We start from the raw sequence: 16,538 nt of genomic DNA, 5'->3' as shown, positions 1-16,538 counted from the left end.
AACTAGGAAGCAAAACAGTCTGGAATCATGGGATGCACAAAGCCATTTATCCAAAAACTACACAGAAAGTGTATAAATGTGAGGGGAGGTGGAAAAGAGGAACAGCATTGCTTCTGAACAAGAAGAAGAAGGGAAAATAAACGCAGCCGAGCCATGGTTAAGTCACCATGTTGACTTGTAAAATAGGAACTTTTGTTTTCCAGAGAAGTAAAATGAATGAAAAAATATATATCCACAGCTGGTCAGAGGCTAAGCCAATGTGATAATAATGCAATAAAAATGTGTTATATTCAGTACCTTACAATTAAAATAATACACTGAGTGGACACGTCTCTCTTTGAGGTATATGCTCTTCTTTTGCTTCAGTAAGGGATACAAAAGATAATGTCCTTGCACAGCTTCTGTAGTTTTACTTTGCAATTCATGGCTGCTTTATTAATCAACGCAAGATGCATTCATTGAACTGGATTAATCCTGCATAAGTAATTTTTTGAAATTTCCTGCTGAAGTTATTTTTCATTTCTGTGAACAAATAATTTATTTGGATTTTCATATATCAGGATCATAGAGATTTGCCACAGTCAGATTTTAATTTTAGTTACATTTGAGTTGGCTTATATATTAGGGCACAGAGTTTTGCATGAGAGCCTCTTCTAAAATCTGTAATTGGTGTGGAACACTGACATGCACGGAATAAATCTGACAAGGTCCAGGGAGCCAAGTTCAGTTCCACTGATCAACATCTATGCTGCAGATTAACTGAATCTTTTATGGCATTACAAGCACTCTAGAATTCATTAGTGCATCTTCCCCTCCCACTAACCATTCTGACCTCCAGTGCTAGTAAGCCTTCTTTGGGTGCCATAAATTTTAAAAACTTACAACAAAGCAAGAAGACAATGAAATGTCCTGTTCTGTTTCTTCCAACACACATGCACACACCACCAGCCTCTCTTAAGTTTACGATATTTATTTTAAAAATATAAACACACAGCTACTTGCACATTCTGCTGCCTTCTCTCTGTCTGAGACGAGGTCTCAGTTGCAAGGATAGACTTTGGAGTTGGCCTTTTAGAAGAAGGTGTTTAAAAAATGACATTCAATCCCTCAAAAGATTTGGTCTTCCATCTATTCACAGTCACCTAACTCAAATGTTCACACACCTACATGACAAAAGGATCTCAAAACATTAAATGTTAGATTATTTAAACTCATCAGCAGCAGAGATTTGTCAGACAGATGCATTAGTACATAAGTTTTTATTTAAAGTCCCCTCGCCCTACAAGCAAGCTTCATTTACACATTCTAGTACTGTACAAAATTTACATTATTGGTTACTTGTATGGTTTCCTTGGTCATGCCTTCCCAAAAATTAGAAAGATTTACATATATTCCTCATAAATGCTTTAATTATCTTTGTCTTTTTTTAAAAAAAGAACTTTTAAACGGACAAGAAATCCCCCATCTTTCCCATTAAAGTGGCATTTTAGCAGTGGCATGGGACAACATAGTGGCAAGTCCTGGTATTTTTAAACGCCATAAAATGTTCTCTCATTTGGAGTGGTAACAGGTTTCCTTTCCATATATTTATATATACATATAGATTTCTAAAAACCCTCCCCCCCAAGTTATGATTGCACGACGTATTATTTTACAAGTAATTTTTTTTTTATCGGAACAACACAAATAAATACAAAACTAACAGAGATTGCACTACGTAAGAAAAATGGGTTGAGTTTCCAGGACAAACACTCCAGTTTCAGGAACTCTGTAACAGGGACTTCACTATGTTTCCTTTCTTTCTTTCAGATACAGTTCCCTAAACAATTCATTTGCAACATTTGAAGAGACTGAATCTCTGCTAGTTTTCTGCAAGTGACAACAATGGAATTAGCATTAGCAAAACAACAGTGGCAGTAGTATTAAGAAATCCAGTATTTATTGTTATCAGTTTTACTACTTTCTTTAGTAGCCTAAGTCTTATAGTTTGAGTTTCCTACCTTTGCTTTTGGTCAACTATGATGTATGACTTCTGCCTACTTGTACCCTGTGCCTCTTTGTTGTTCCCTTACGCGTCTGAGATTTGAACATAAAGGTTTTTTTTTGTAAAATTGATTTGATTCTATATTGTCTTGTATTTCTGAATAGACAATTTTATTTTTCATACAGACTATAGGTTAGTGTGTGAACTGGCTGCTGAAGGGGTGGTGCAGCTTGTAGGATCTGGCATAAGAGTCCTAAGAAGGGCAAAAAAATTGAAAATTTATTTCCATCCATTGGTGGTAGGAATCAAATCATATTCCTATGCCCGTACGCTTTATTCCTGTGCAAGACGCCCAATGGGACTTGGATGGAGATAGGTAGGGACAATGTGTCCCATTCTACAAAAACCTTGCACAGCACTAGTGTGAATTAGCTGTGTCTAGCACGCTACACGAATATGACAAATATAGTGGTACCTTGGAACTCAAATGGAATCCGTTCTGGAAGACCATTCAACTTCCAAAACGTTTGAGTTCTGAGGCACAGCTTCTGATTGGCCAACAGCTAGGTTTTTGCACAGCGGAAGCCGTGTTGGACGTTCGTGTTCCGAGGAACGTTCGAAAACCAGAGCACTTACTTCCAGTTTGTTGGCGTTCAGGAGCCAAAATGTTTGAGAATGGAGCAGTTAGAGTACCAAGGTACCACTGCATTAAAGTAGAAGAAAACATATAGGGCCTAACTTGATGTTAAACATTAAACCCTGATGGCCCTTTTTATTTTAAAAGAATCAGCAGCTTCTAGAGAGTGTAATTTATAGATTGGGAGGCATATTAACTGTTCCTGCACACACTGCTTCTCTGCTCCAAACCTCTCCCACCTACATTTCTCCTTGTAAGGTCACAAATGCATGTTTATCCTCAACACCCCTCCCATTCTGGGCTCAAAATTGCCTCAGTTGCACTGCCTATTGGAATTGAGTTGAGCTTAACTAAACTTTATACCTGTTATGGTAGTTCTATGCCCATATTTCTTTTCACCACAGGTACAAAGTTAGTTTATAAATATTTCAGTGTAGATCAGATTAAGGAATTACAGCTACTTGCCAATGATATGTGATAGCACATAATCCACATTTTAAGAAAGAATTTGTTCTTTGGTGTTAAATAGGGGGGAATAACAAATCTATTAGTCAAAATGACTCAAATATTTGTTAATTTGTATCTGAAATTTATGAATTAATTTAAGGAATAACTTAAATCTAAAAAAAAAACAAGAATTACTTGTATAGGCCAGAATGTTTAAATCAGAATAATACAAAATAATATACAGAATAATAAAATGAGGTTCTATGAATTACTCTGGATTTACACTACCAATCCATAGAATTGGCACCAGTCCTAAAACCTGAATTGTGATACATCTGAAAAACTTCCACTTCCCCCCTACACTTAGGCATGGGGATTTGAGAGCAGAGTATATGAGGGGCCAATCTTTTCAAAACAGAAGCCTTCTCTCTTATGATCTGTCTTCTTAAGTTGTGTTACTTGCAGAACACGTCAGCAGCCACACATTAAGGCTAAAATGGGGAAGCAATTCTGCAGTTCAATGCATTTGGGCATCTCAGTTTTGAATTAATTGTGAGCAACATCACCATGACTTCAACACAGATCCCATGCAGGTAAAATACAATGCACAACAGTAATTTTGTTCGTTCAGGCAGTGTTTGGATGTTTAGAATTCTTCTCTTTAAATTTAGAATTGATATGAGGGTTTATAGCAGAGAAAAGTGAGGATCACTCTGAAATGGTCATCTGTTAACATGTGCAGTATTCCATGCTTTCAAGCTACTTGTTTGACAAGATACCGGTCTGTCTGAGGTGGGAACTATACTTAGTCCTTTTTTAAAATCATAAATGCAGGTATTGGGGATAGGGTCTTGTTGTATGTAGTACCAGGAATTCTGTCCCTTAAAATATTTAAGTCACCCATCATTTAACAGTGTTCATTTCAGTACTTCCTGTATGTTATTTATTGTACGGCACACACGCAGGTAGTATGACAGTGGAGCAAGCAGGACCTGCCAGGGGCTCAGCTACATCTCCTTCCAGCTCCGTCCAGGTTCCGTTCTCAGGACTGTAGCAAATGGTAGAAGATTTGTAGGCTCCCTGTAACACAACATAGTGTTGTTGAGGTAGCAGATAAATGACATCCAAGCAAAATTTGAACAGCTTCAGCTAGAAAACAAGTGGTCCTTGGTTGCTCTGCAACTTGCAATGTATTCACCTTTACAACTAAGATGCACACACACTGCCTTGATTAACGTCAAAAAAACTATAGTAGAGGCATCTTGAAAGTAGGGCTTTGGGTGAGCCAAGTGCAAGGTAGTGGGAACTTGAGCTCCTGACAGTCAATTGGGGGGTTCGGCAGGATGCTGGAAGTGATAACAGATAATCTAGTCAGCAACCCTGCTTTCTCTTTGTGAGAGACTCAGAGAGAGAATGCAGGAGGCAATAGCTGCTGCTGCTGCTGCTCCTCAGGAGTTGCAATGCATCATGACAGAGTGCCAGGGGCTTGGCAGGTACTTGATAAAAACCAATCTCTGTCACCAGCCTGGATAACAGTGCCCAAGAGTAGTCAGATTCCCCCATAACATCTCTTCTCCCCATGCTTTTAAGGATATACTTAGTCAATTTCCTCTCAAAGCAGTAAAACTGCTTGATTATGAAGTTCATATCTGGAATAAAGGACAAATTCACCAAGGCAATAAATAACTGCAGCATAGATTGTTTGCTTATTCTGCACATACAACTTGGCATGGTTAGAATCTCACCTTTCAATTCAGAATTTCATTCTCACATAAATAGCTTTGCAGCCATGTGTCTGGAAACTGGACAAAGGCTGCTGGAAACCAAAGCGTGGCTCATCACTATAAAATTCTGGCTCTGCCTACATTTCATGTCTGATCCGGCTTCTTTCACTTTCCACATGCTGGCAGAATCCTGCCACTCCAAATGGCTAGCTTGCATTGAGAGCAAAATCAGAACCCGTGACCTAAAACTTGAGTCACTACTTATGCTCCCACAACTGGAAGCATTCCAGACAATCAAGTGAAGAATTCTAGAGATTGAATTTCAAACCCTTTGCAGTGCAGCCAACAAAACCTGTTCCCCATTGGGGTTGGGAATACTACCCTCTTTGGCCAAGACACTCCATATTCCCTCGCAAGATTTAGCATCTTACCATCTGCAGTAGATTCTCAAAAATCCCATACTCTGAAATATACTGCCCTTGTGGCACAAAATATGTCGAATCCATCGCACATGTTTTATTTTACTGCCCATTTTATGCAAAATAAATATGATAAGTATTGAAGGAGGGGATTTATCGCACTGACTCTTCCATAGTGCCTTATCTGCTGAAAAATTGTAGTAATGGCATTGTGGAGAATGTGGCACGATTTTTGAGTGACACTATGAAATTACGTCACCATAGGTCCAAAGAGCTATCTTTGTACCTCATGATATCTGGACAGTTTTATCCTAAAGTATCTCCTACTATGTTTCATTAACTGTGTTGTGTTCTGATCCATGTATACGATGCACTTTTTTAAGCCAGTAAGGGAGATTGATTGATTGATTGATTGATTGATGTTAATAGCTTAAAAAGAAATAATGACTACTGATTTTGCAAAGCAGGTTATAAATCAGCCAGATATTTTCCATACATCAAAGATTCTGACAGCAATTTATTTAGATATGTATCATTCCCACAGAATGGTTGCAGCATGTTCTCAAATGATAACCGAGAGATCCATGTACAGACAAGGGATACATACCATACTCCAGCTGTAGCCTCCTACAAGGTAAATGCTGTCATCAAGAACTGCACAGCCAGGACCACTGCGACCCTCTAAAATAGGAGTTTGCAAAATATTCCATTGATCACCTTTTGGGTCATAGCATTCCACGAGCATGACATCAAGATGCGAAAAACCTGTACAACACAATTATCAAATAATGTGAAACCACTTATTTTAAGAGAATGAGCATATGGTACTTGATCAATGACGTAAAAAACTTCGCCCACCTTAGTAAGTTCATCATTAAAGACTAATTTGTAAAGAACAGGAGAAAACCTCTTAAAGTAAGAAAGTGAAATATTTTCCTTTTGTCATCTTTATCACAACCTTCAGCACTGAGCTAACATTTGCTTTTATCCTTAATAATAAACACATATTGGCTGCCATTAGTTGCCAAAGAACATTCATGGGGAGTTACTGATATATGAGATTAGAGTGTTTTTTCTACTCTATGATACCAGGAGTGAAATACCAGGACTGAAATGTGAAGGTACTATGGAATATTTGAGTGCTCCCTGTCCTTTATATCTCTCACTCGAGGCAGCTGAGGAATGGAAGGAGAAATTAGAGTACAGAGATAAGGGAGAAACAATGAAAGGGAAGAAAGGTGTGTATTTTAGACAATAGCAGACATATGAGTAAAGCGAGAATGGAGAAATAATGAGAGGGTGAAGGGACCATTTTAAACAATGGCAGAAATTTGAGAAGAGCAATCAGAGGGTGATATTGAGAGGGGAAAGTAGCAGTTTAAAACAAGATTTAAGTAAAGTGAGAAGGGAGGTGGGAAAGGCTCTATTGTGTTAGCTTCTGTGTTATACCTAGCTCCATTTCTCCTTGTTAAAGCTTTTTTTAAAAATAAAACAAAAAACCCTCAGTGTTTTCCATCCCTTCTTTACTCAAACCTCTGCTATTGTTTTAAACTGAAATTTTCTTATCAGGGTCTCTCCAACCTTGCTTTACTCAAACTTCTTCCTTGTTTAAAACATGCATATTTTCTCTTTCACTGTTTCTCTCTTCTCATTGTACGCAAGCTTCTCCTTCCATGTGGGAGAGATAAAGGATGCGGAGCCATCAAATATCCTAAACAACCTTCACACAATGTATTTCACCTCTCTTTGTTCCAGATTCAAAGTAGCAATTTAGAAGAGATAATTTATTAACCAAAAAACCCCAAACACCCATATGTACAACATCCATCAACTGAACTTAACCTTCTCTAATTGAACAAGCTCACTTGATAGTCATGTTCTTAAGATTCTGTTATCTTAAAGATACAGTAACATACACCATCATAGCATGTTAGCACAAAGAGGGCTGCTGAAAAGGAGAGAGCAGGAGGAATAGAAATGTGTGTGTGTGTGTGTCCTGTATGCAAGGGAGAGTTGAAAAAGGAGAAATAAAGTGGTAGGAATGGGGATGAAAGGTGATAATGGTGAACAAAGGGAGATGCAGAATTTAAGAGAGGATTGCTCGGTCCCTGCTCCTGCCAACCTAGCAGTTCAAAAGCATGAAGTGCAAGTAAATAAATAGATACTGCTCCATTGGGAAAGGAAATGGTGTTTCTGTGCGCTGCTCTGGTTTGCCAGAAGCGGCTTCATCATGCTGGCCACATGACCCGGAAGCTGTACGCTAGCTTCCTCGGCCAAAAAAATGAGATGAGCGCCGCAACCCCAGAGTCATCCACGACTGGACCTAATGGTCAGGGGTCCCTTTACCTTTAAGGCATGGAAATGGGGATTATCTGTGTGGAAGGGAGAACTGAGAAGAAGAGGGGGGACAAGAAAAGGGGGCGAAGGTGAAAAAGGTGCTTAACAGTAATAAGTTGTGGGAGGAGGAAGGTGCAGGAGATTACCCTGGTAGTCATTTGTGCAAGGTTACAAGAAAGGAGGAGGAGGAGGAGGAGGAATAGACCTAGGGGTGAAGGTGAAAAAAGGTGCAAGGCAGGGTTGCAGAACAGGACAGAGGCTTCAGAAATGGGATTGGAAGATGAATAGTAAGCTTAATAGTTACATAGAGTGGGAAAGGGAAGCTGTAGAGGGTTAATGGGGGGAGGGTCAGGGGTGTTGGCAAGTGGAGAAAGCAGGGGTGTAGCCCCTAGTAAGATGAATGCAAATAATGATTTTTAGAAATAAATTTTGTAGACAATTTTTGAGATGAGTGGGGGATTTTAAATGTTGTTAAATATTACCCCTAAAATTAAGGACTTGTTTCTTTGCAGAGCCTTAGCACAGCTTCTTCTCCAGCTTGGGAAACGATTTACAGAGGGAAATACTGTTGGCAATTTGGGTCAGAAATAATCTGTTTGTTACAGTGAATTTACGGTGATGACAAATCATCCATGCTTCTGAGTAATGGAAGTTCCCATTTTTATATTATCTAAAGCATTCATTACTCATTTATTTAATGTAGTGATATATATATATATATATATATATATATATATATATATATATATGCTTTCGTAGATTTTCACGGGTACAGGAATGCAGGTTTTGGTGTCCTCGGGTGTCTTCCCGTGTAAAAGTTGGGGTGTCTAGGCGACGTTTCGACGAGGTCTCACTCGTCATCTTCAGGCTGGTGCTTTCGGCTTCTTGTTACTGGAATCCTGGAATTCTTGTTACTGAGATCCTGCTCTGTTCCAGTAACAAGAAGCCGAAAGCACCAGCCTGAAGATGACGAGTGAGACCTCGTCGAAACGTCGCCTAGACACCCCAACTTTTACACGGGAAGACACCCGAGGACACCAAAACCTGCATATATATATATATATATATATATATATATATATATATATATATTCAAAGATGCTGGCTCAAGCATCATGCTAAATTGTGTGGCAGGGTTTTAAACTTAGTTAACTAACCTAGCAAAAAAAAATATTTATCAAAAGACAGAATATTACATTGTTTTGCTATTAAAAATGTGACCTTTCAAATGATTTCCTCCGATTGCATACAGTCGATCATTCATTACAGCCAATGCATGGATTGCTCTCTTTGTGTTCATATCTTGTTTTCTAGCCCAGACATCCATTACAGGGTCATAGCAGTACAGCCAGGGAACGTATTCACCATTGTGGACACCTCCTACAAATCAAATATACCTTCATTAGTTAAAGGAAGCACACCACCTTAAAAGAATAACTGGATTTTGTTTTGCGATGAAGGGGAGTTTAGAAAACAACTTGCCAGAAATATAGATTTTGCCATTATGTACAGCTCCTGCATGTGCCGCCAAGGGCTGTGGTAGGGAAGATACATAACGCCATTCATTTGTCTCTAAATTATAGCATTCCACACTTGACAAGTAGCCAGTCTCATTTCTCCCACCTATCACATACAAGTTTTTGTCAAGCCGACAGGCATAAAAACTGGCTCTCCTAGAGAAAAAACAAATAGAGCAGTTAGTTTCTAGTGACTAGAATTAATTCCATCATTCTGTCTTACAGAACTTATCATCTGCTACTCTAACATGAATCCCCCCACTCATTTATCCCTGAGAATATGGGTGACTTTTCCAAAAAAGGTTACAGTGCATTCCCAACTCAGACCACTCCCCACCTCCCCACCCCAAAGTATCACCCAAAATTTCCAAAACTATCCACTTGTAATGATTTCTGGATTATCCATTGCAATTTCTTATTTACAAAAAAAAAGGAATCATTAGGAAAAATCAAAATGTCAACATCATAATGGCTTTATGGAACAGCTACACATGGAATACAAAAAAGATAGCGTGGAGCTGGAAAATGTACCAAAAAGGCAACCAAAATGACCAGGGAGCTGGAGCAACTTTTCTACAAAGGAAAGTTAAGAATTGGGGGTAATTGATTTCAGAAAAATGCAAGCAAGGATGGTGTGTGCAGAAAGTAGACAGAAAGAGGATGTAGCGTGTTCTGCGGGTATGTTGGGAATATGTTGAGTTGCTTGGGCAACAGCATTTGTTAGTCCTGGCAGTTCAGCTTTGGAAAATGGACACTTAAAAAAGTCTAGGTGGTGCTTCATTGAAGGCTATTGTCAATCAGCATCCTCTGTGATATCACAAGGGCTCATGTGGCACACTTCTCCTAGTATGCCTGATTAGAGACACCCTTCTGCAGGATTCTGGAGTGCACCCCAATGTTCGCCCACTATATTGCTCCCCTTGCTAGATGTACTAAATGATTAGGACTTCTTCTAGAACTGTTCTGCCTCAAGCAGCTGCTTGGAATACTTGTTGCATTGGTTCAGGTCAGGTCACACCTATACGGGGGGTTCCAGCACACGCACACACAAAGACATTTGCAGGAAATGTCTGATTCGTTCTTTTTACTGCAAATGCTCCATACACAAGATGCTGAAGAGAACTCGAGCGCTCCTGCTCATGTTGACCTCAGTGTGTCCAGTGGCCTATTGGTGAACTGGGGTTTGTGACTGGACTGTGAAACAATTCCCTCTAAGCATTCGGTGTGTAGTCTTTCAGAAGAACAATTTATGTAGTATTGTCAATTACCACACAATGACTTGGTGAAGCAGAAGTTTAACTTAAAAGCAATTTTATTGGCAGTGAAGATTTAAGCAAGAACTCATTAATGTTTAGGATATTTGGTTCCATGGAAGGATAACAGCAACTCAGTAAGATAAAGTAAAAAAAAGGGGGGGAGGGGAAGGATAGATAATGTAACAATAATAAATTATCTTGACATTCACTTTCTTTATAGTCCTTCATGGGTCATTGTTCCCAATTTACTAAGAGAACCACATCATCAGATTTTTTTCTTCAATTATCATTTTTTTTTCTTTTTTCTGCACTACTGCAAATAGAACAACTTTCCTTGTATTACATTCTTGCCATCCAGCAAAGGTTTATCCGGCTAACTCTCAACAAAGTTTTGAACATCTCCTTAGTTCCAGGGCAAGGAATCAGTATTGATGGAGACTTTCTTACCATGCTGTGCTTTCAAGTCATTTTTAGTACAGTACTCCTGAACGATCTATTTCTAAAAACATAATAGGAGACACTTCATTTCCCACACAACTATGAAAGTACCTTTGAGCTTTGCAACAAAGTCCATTTTTAGTCCAAATATGTTTTCTAGCAAATGTAGTATATCTTTCCTTTTTAACAGGAAATTAAGGCGATGAGTGCTATCAGGATCACGGCCAACGTGAGGCCACTGAGAAACACAAGAGGAATCTCAGCATGTTGTGGGAAAGCCCTGAAAGTTTGCAGAAGCACAAGAAGTCTTTAAAAAAGACAACTTGAGACAAGCAATCCTCACACAAAAAAGCACCCTCCAGCTCAATGAGGATTGAGCATATCAGAATAGGGGAGGAGTGGAATGTCCTAACTGGAGAGACTAGTTAGCTAGAACCCTGAACAGAAGCACGCCTATTAGGAAGGAAGATACATCTCAACATTTTATTGCAGGTTCCAGGGGTTACATCTGCGTAGCAGCTTTAAGATTTGCATGTGAACATGCAAGGAACCACTTCCTTGAAAAATAAAGAGTACTGTTAAAATGCTCTTGGATTCTCAGTGACTCAGGCTCTCTCTCAGAAATGCACACGTTCTCTTCATGTTATGTGTGTATGCAATGCTTTGCACACATCAGCGTCAATCATTTATTTGCTCCTTCAGTATGAAAGCTTTACTTAATACCAAGGGAATTTAAAATGTTATGAATAAAACACTTTATTATCCTGTGAGAAATATGTATGTGAGACATATGCTTATTTTTTTTAATATAAAAAATATATGTTTTAACTATCCAGATTGAGTGAGATTATTTAAAACTTCATCTGATGGAGGTTATGTCTGTGTGACTAAGACAATAAATGGTTGTTTTCCATCTCAGCTATCTTTAGAAACAAGTTTTCTCATAAATGTATCCTCTATGTGCATTCTTGACTTCATCCACATAGTGTCACTGTTAGGAGCAGAAATGTAACAGTCAGCCTGCTTCATTCTTCAGATTAAATGTGTATTTTATGGGCAAACTCCCAATAGTAAAGATTTTAAGTTTCCCTTATCCTTCTTTTCCACTAAATAAATTACACTTGAGCCATAGAGCTCTAGTTAATTAATGTAAAATTTAATTGCTATAAAAAGTCCTCCATGATAAAATATTGCACTAAAAATTCAGTTTAGAAAAGAAATCATCCCCTCATATACATCTAGTCCTGAGAAATATATTGCCATCTCTAGTGAAAGAAATTACATCAAATTACTCTTGTGGATCAGGATATTAGCCCAGCTACAGGTCCTGCAGTGGCTTGTGAAAAGTCTCTGCAATGAACTTAGCTAAATTTTACAATGCAGTTACATGGGAAAAGTAAAAGAAATTCTTTCCTGATCCCCAAAGGCAATGAATTTATGCCCTGAATCTTGAAGTTTGATTATCAGTCTTAGATTGAAAAGCTATCAGAGTTATTGCTGATCATACCAATGCCATGAACCCTTTTAGAGAGACCCTAAAATCAGCTGGTGATTTTAATCTAAAAATATATGTTATGTAATTTGACAAATTAGTCTTTCTTTGCTTTAGCGTGAACATTGAAAAGTGGGTATGCAGGAATATAGGAGAATGCACCTGCATAGACTACTGGTGAGACTTTCTAGAAAGCTCTGGAAAAAAGACAGCCAAAGAGAGCTACCCTCCAGATGTTGTGGACTGCAACTTCCATCAGATCCAGCCAACATAGCCCATGGACAGGGGTGGTAGGAGTTGTTGTCCACAATATCTGAAGGGCACCACATTGGCTACCCCATCTCTGGAAGATTAGGAGCACAGGATCCTGCCAGTTAAGTGCAGTAGCAAGTTTTACATGATGAGAGGGCAGAGACAGCTCCTTCCCACTTAGTTCACTTCTCTGACCGTGAGAGAGAACACAACCAAAACTTAGATCATGACCTTCTAGACAATCTCCTTCTGTAGGGACAGAAGCCAGGATGTGTTGCTGAACATACACCTGTGACAGGGAAACAAGTCTAAACCCCACATTCAATCTAATGGAATTATACTGCTTCACCAGATTAAATAGGGGGATAAGGAAGCTGCTCCTGGAGAAACAGCTGGAGAAAATCACAGCTGGAGGAGTCCATGAGGATGCTTTTGCCTCAAATATCATCTTTAGGACTTTGCCACGGTAGTTTTTGCAGGTATAGCTGTCAAAGTCAGCCAGGGAATATGAGAGTCCATTTGAGATTTCAATGACATGGTTTATTATCTGGACTTATGGTAAGGGATCACTTGTGCAGTTCCACTAGGACATCACCTCACCATCAGCCTGAGTCTAGAAGACACTGTGCAAAAGGTTCACTTTCTGGACACGAATGTGCAACTATTAATGGACATATAAGCACATCCTTATATAGGAAACCTACTGACTGTTACTCATACTTACATGTTTCCAGCTTCCACCCAGAGCACACTAAAGAGTTCATTGTTTACAGCTGAGCTCTATGATACAACAACATCCATTTAGATTCATAGGATTGGACAGAGCCTCACAGCTAAAATAATTCATATCAAACACCCAAAGTGAAAAATCAGATCAACAAAGCCAAATTGTTCTTAGGTACCAATCTTCTACACAACAGATCTAGAAGAGAAAATGACAAACTACCACTTGATGTCACAACAGCCAAGCCAAAGCCACTTGAGCCTATCATCAATGATCTACAGTTCATCTAGGACAGACACTTCCCACACATAAGCCTTGGGTGGCAGACCTCCAGGTGCTCTCAGACAACCCCCTAAATAGGACAGCAACTCAGCAGCAACAGTAGGCCATACAAGAGGTATGGACACCCTATTAAAGACCAAGAAGCTGACTCTGTCTACCCCATTTTATCAAACCAACAGTTTTGTGATTGGTCACTGTTAAATATGTCATTATCTGCATTACATTTCCTTCTGACCTCACTGTTTACACCCACCCACCCACAAAAAAACCCCATGTAACATGCAATCCAGCAGCCTGTTCTTATGTAGAGGTATGCTAGCTCTATGGCAGTCCATGGAACTGGTGGTGATGAAACAGTAGGAGTCATAACAGAAGACTTACAATGGATTGAATAAAACAGAGGCCAGGACCCATTTTATAACTTAATCTGTGAGACAGTGATAATGGCGAAGATGGCTTTTGTGTCACCACTGTATCTGCTCATAATCACCCAACATAGCTTTTCTAGGTGGTCAAAGAGCTATTGCAACAGAGCCTTTCAGGATGATTTTGCCAAATACTTTGCAGGAATTTTTTCCCCATTCATTCCAATTTACAAGCCACCGTTTGGCCAGGGCCATATTGTGGCTCTTTTATGCTACTCTGTGTTTCTATGTGCTTCTTGATCTTTTGAAATTCTGGATGTTATATTGTGCTGTTTTTAACAACTGAAAACTATTTAATAACTGAAATTTATTACCTTCCTTGAAGGTCTCTTGGAATACAGAAGAGAAACAAATCTTCCAGGGCATGGGAAATCTTATCTGTGTAGGCGCATCCCCATGTGTGGGACTGCAGAGAACTCATAAAAGAAAATATAGCCTTTCAAACTGTTCCATGCTGCTTTAGACAGCAATTTTCTCTGATGTTTCTTCGCTTCCACCATGCTTCTTTTCCTGCTTTCATTTTCAGAACCATTTCTTTGGAGGTGGTATAGCTGTGGCCATTGGACTTTCTGAAAGTCCATGGTGGGGAGGCAGGTCGCCGCCCTCCATCAACTTCTCAGCAAAATGGCCCCCCAGGTGAGTGGAGCTGACCATCTGTTACTGCTGGGCTGGCCTTGTATGGAAACTTGCTCATGTGCTAAAGTGGGGTACATCTAAGTCACAGATTTTCAGCCTCATCAGCATTGTACCAACTATGTCAATAGCTAGGATTTCAGGGCAAAGGCCAACTTACGTCACAAAGAGGGTGCAATTGCACTTGAAGTGCAATACTATAACATTTTTATTTTAAAAAATGGAAACAATCCAGCAAAAAATAAAATATTTAATTTGCATTAATTTCAATTGGAGGAAGTTAAATGCATACTTAACCCTCCCTATGAAATCAGTAGGACATAAATGGATCATGTCCCAGTTTTCTTAACTAACAAATACTGAATCTTAATTGCAGAGGCCCTTTTTGATTAGTATTCAGTACCCAGTGCAGTGCTGTGCAGAGGTACAGACTCTGCAATGCCCAACAGATGGTTGGCTGAATACTTATTGGGGAAGAAGTGAATCCGTGTTCTCTCCCTCCAGAGAATGATTCATGTGGATGGGCTCTCCAGACAGGGTCACAGAATTTTATTCCCTATCATGTTCTAGTGTTACTGAATTTTTCTCGAAGGAGTTTTTATTTGCTGTGCTTTAAGCTGCAGTGGGTCTTGGTTATATTTGTTTTAGTTTATTCATTTTTTATTTGCGATTATACTGCATTATCTTTACAATTACTGTTTTTATAGAAGCAATCTTGAGGGAGTTTTGACTTCTTAAGCCAGCATATAAATATTCTAAATAAAATAATACATATATTGTTAAATAAATTCTTAATAGCTTTGTTGTTGTCACTCATCCTGAGAACTTTGTTATACAGCAGTCTATCAATACTATAAACAAACAAACTATTGCTTCACAGGAGGAGAAAACAAAACATCCTAATTGCACACATTTTGTCATAAAAAGGAGAGCATAAAAGCTCTTTATTAAAGAATATGAATGACTAAAAACTGTCTTGAAAGGCACTTGACTTAATAAATTGGAAGTCTCCAAAGAAGTCACAAGGGACTAGTCAGTAAACAATTCACATATTTTAAAATGTCTAATCACATTTTCAGCAATACTGTCTTATCCTCAGAGGCTCGTACAACACTGAAATAATTGATCACTGTGAATTATGTAGGCTCAGCTAAGAGGGTGAAGGTTAATTATCTCACTTTAAGAGCCCGGCAAAGAAGGGTTTTGATAATTAGAACACCATTTTGAAACAGAATTTGGACTTCTAAATACTTCAAATGATATTTTAAATATCAGACAGGCTTATAAGAAAAATCTAAAGCTGTCCATTTTTTATAAAAAAAACCCCTCATGGTACAAGCTCTACAGACACTAAATCTGCCTTAAGTTAGAGGCAGTGAGGCTGTGACAAGTAGATTTGTTCAACTGGATAACGAGCTGAACATCTTCAATTTTTATGGATGTCCTAGCTAAAGTGTATCCCCAAAAGCTTTATATACTATGCATCTGTGTTGTATTAGGAGTTGGATAATGGCTTGCATAATAACTACATATTTATAACCGTTCCCCAACCTAAAATCTAGGGAGTCCCTAATCAAGTCTCTCTCTATGGAAGAGGTTGAACAACATGGTGTAGAAGTGGATTATACATACCGGTACCCACTTTAATCTGGTTTAAGGCCCTTTTTAGAAGTGGAACTTTTACTCTTCCAGGCCCAAATTTTAGAATACACTTTCCATTGCTGTCTGCTGGTGCTCTTCCTCATTCTCCTTTGCAGTTTTGCAAGGCATTTTATACATTTAGGTACTTGATTTCTGGTCCTTCACTGTTCCTTATTTTATATTTGGCTTCTTTTTAGTGTGATTACTGAACACCTCCATGCTTACCTGAGGTCTGAACTTTTCACAGTCACCTTGACATTGTATTAAACAAGACAATAGGTTAATACATTACTTTAATAAGTAAAATGGCTGGGGAGCAAAGAATGCTTA

At 38.8% G+C, this 16,538-nt stretch overlaps 1 protein-coding gene across 2 annotated transcripts in view; it reads right to left on the bottom strand.

Moving 5' to 3' along the window:
• Window positions 1-1,240: 1,240 nt before the first annotated feature.
• Window positions 1,241-16,538, bottom strand: part of KLHL14 (kelch like family member 14) — a 64,473-nt gene continuing 49,175 nt past the window's right edge. For both annotated transcript variants that reach the window (XM_081918548.1, XM_081918547.1), the window contains 4 exons: window positions 9,031-9,221; window positions 8,770-8,928; window positions 5,819-5,976; window positions 1,241-4,148 (listed from right to left, as the gene is read on the bottom strand). In XM_081918548.1, the coding sequence (XP_081774674.1) occupies window positions 4,008-4,148; window positions 5,819-5,976; window positions 8,770-8,928; window positions 9,031-9,221 (649 nt within the window). In that variant the 3' untranslated portion in view covers window positions 1,241-4,007. The remainder of the gene's footprint in view (window positions 4,149-5,818; window positions 5,977-8,769; window positions 8,929-9,030; window positions 9,222-16,538) is intronic.

Source organism: Podarcis melisellensis (assembly GCF_964234715.1).
Source record: "Podarcis melisellensis genome assembly, chromosome: 7".
In the NCBI taxonomy this organism is placed as follows: Eukaryota; Metazoa; Chordata; class Lepidosauria; order Squamata; family Lacertidae; genus Podarcis; species Podarcis melisellensis.
Note: the sequence above shows the minus strand (reverse complement) of the source record. Positions and strands in the feature narration are given on the sequence as shown.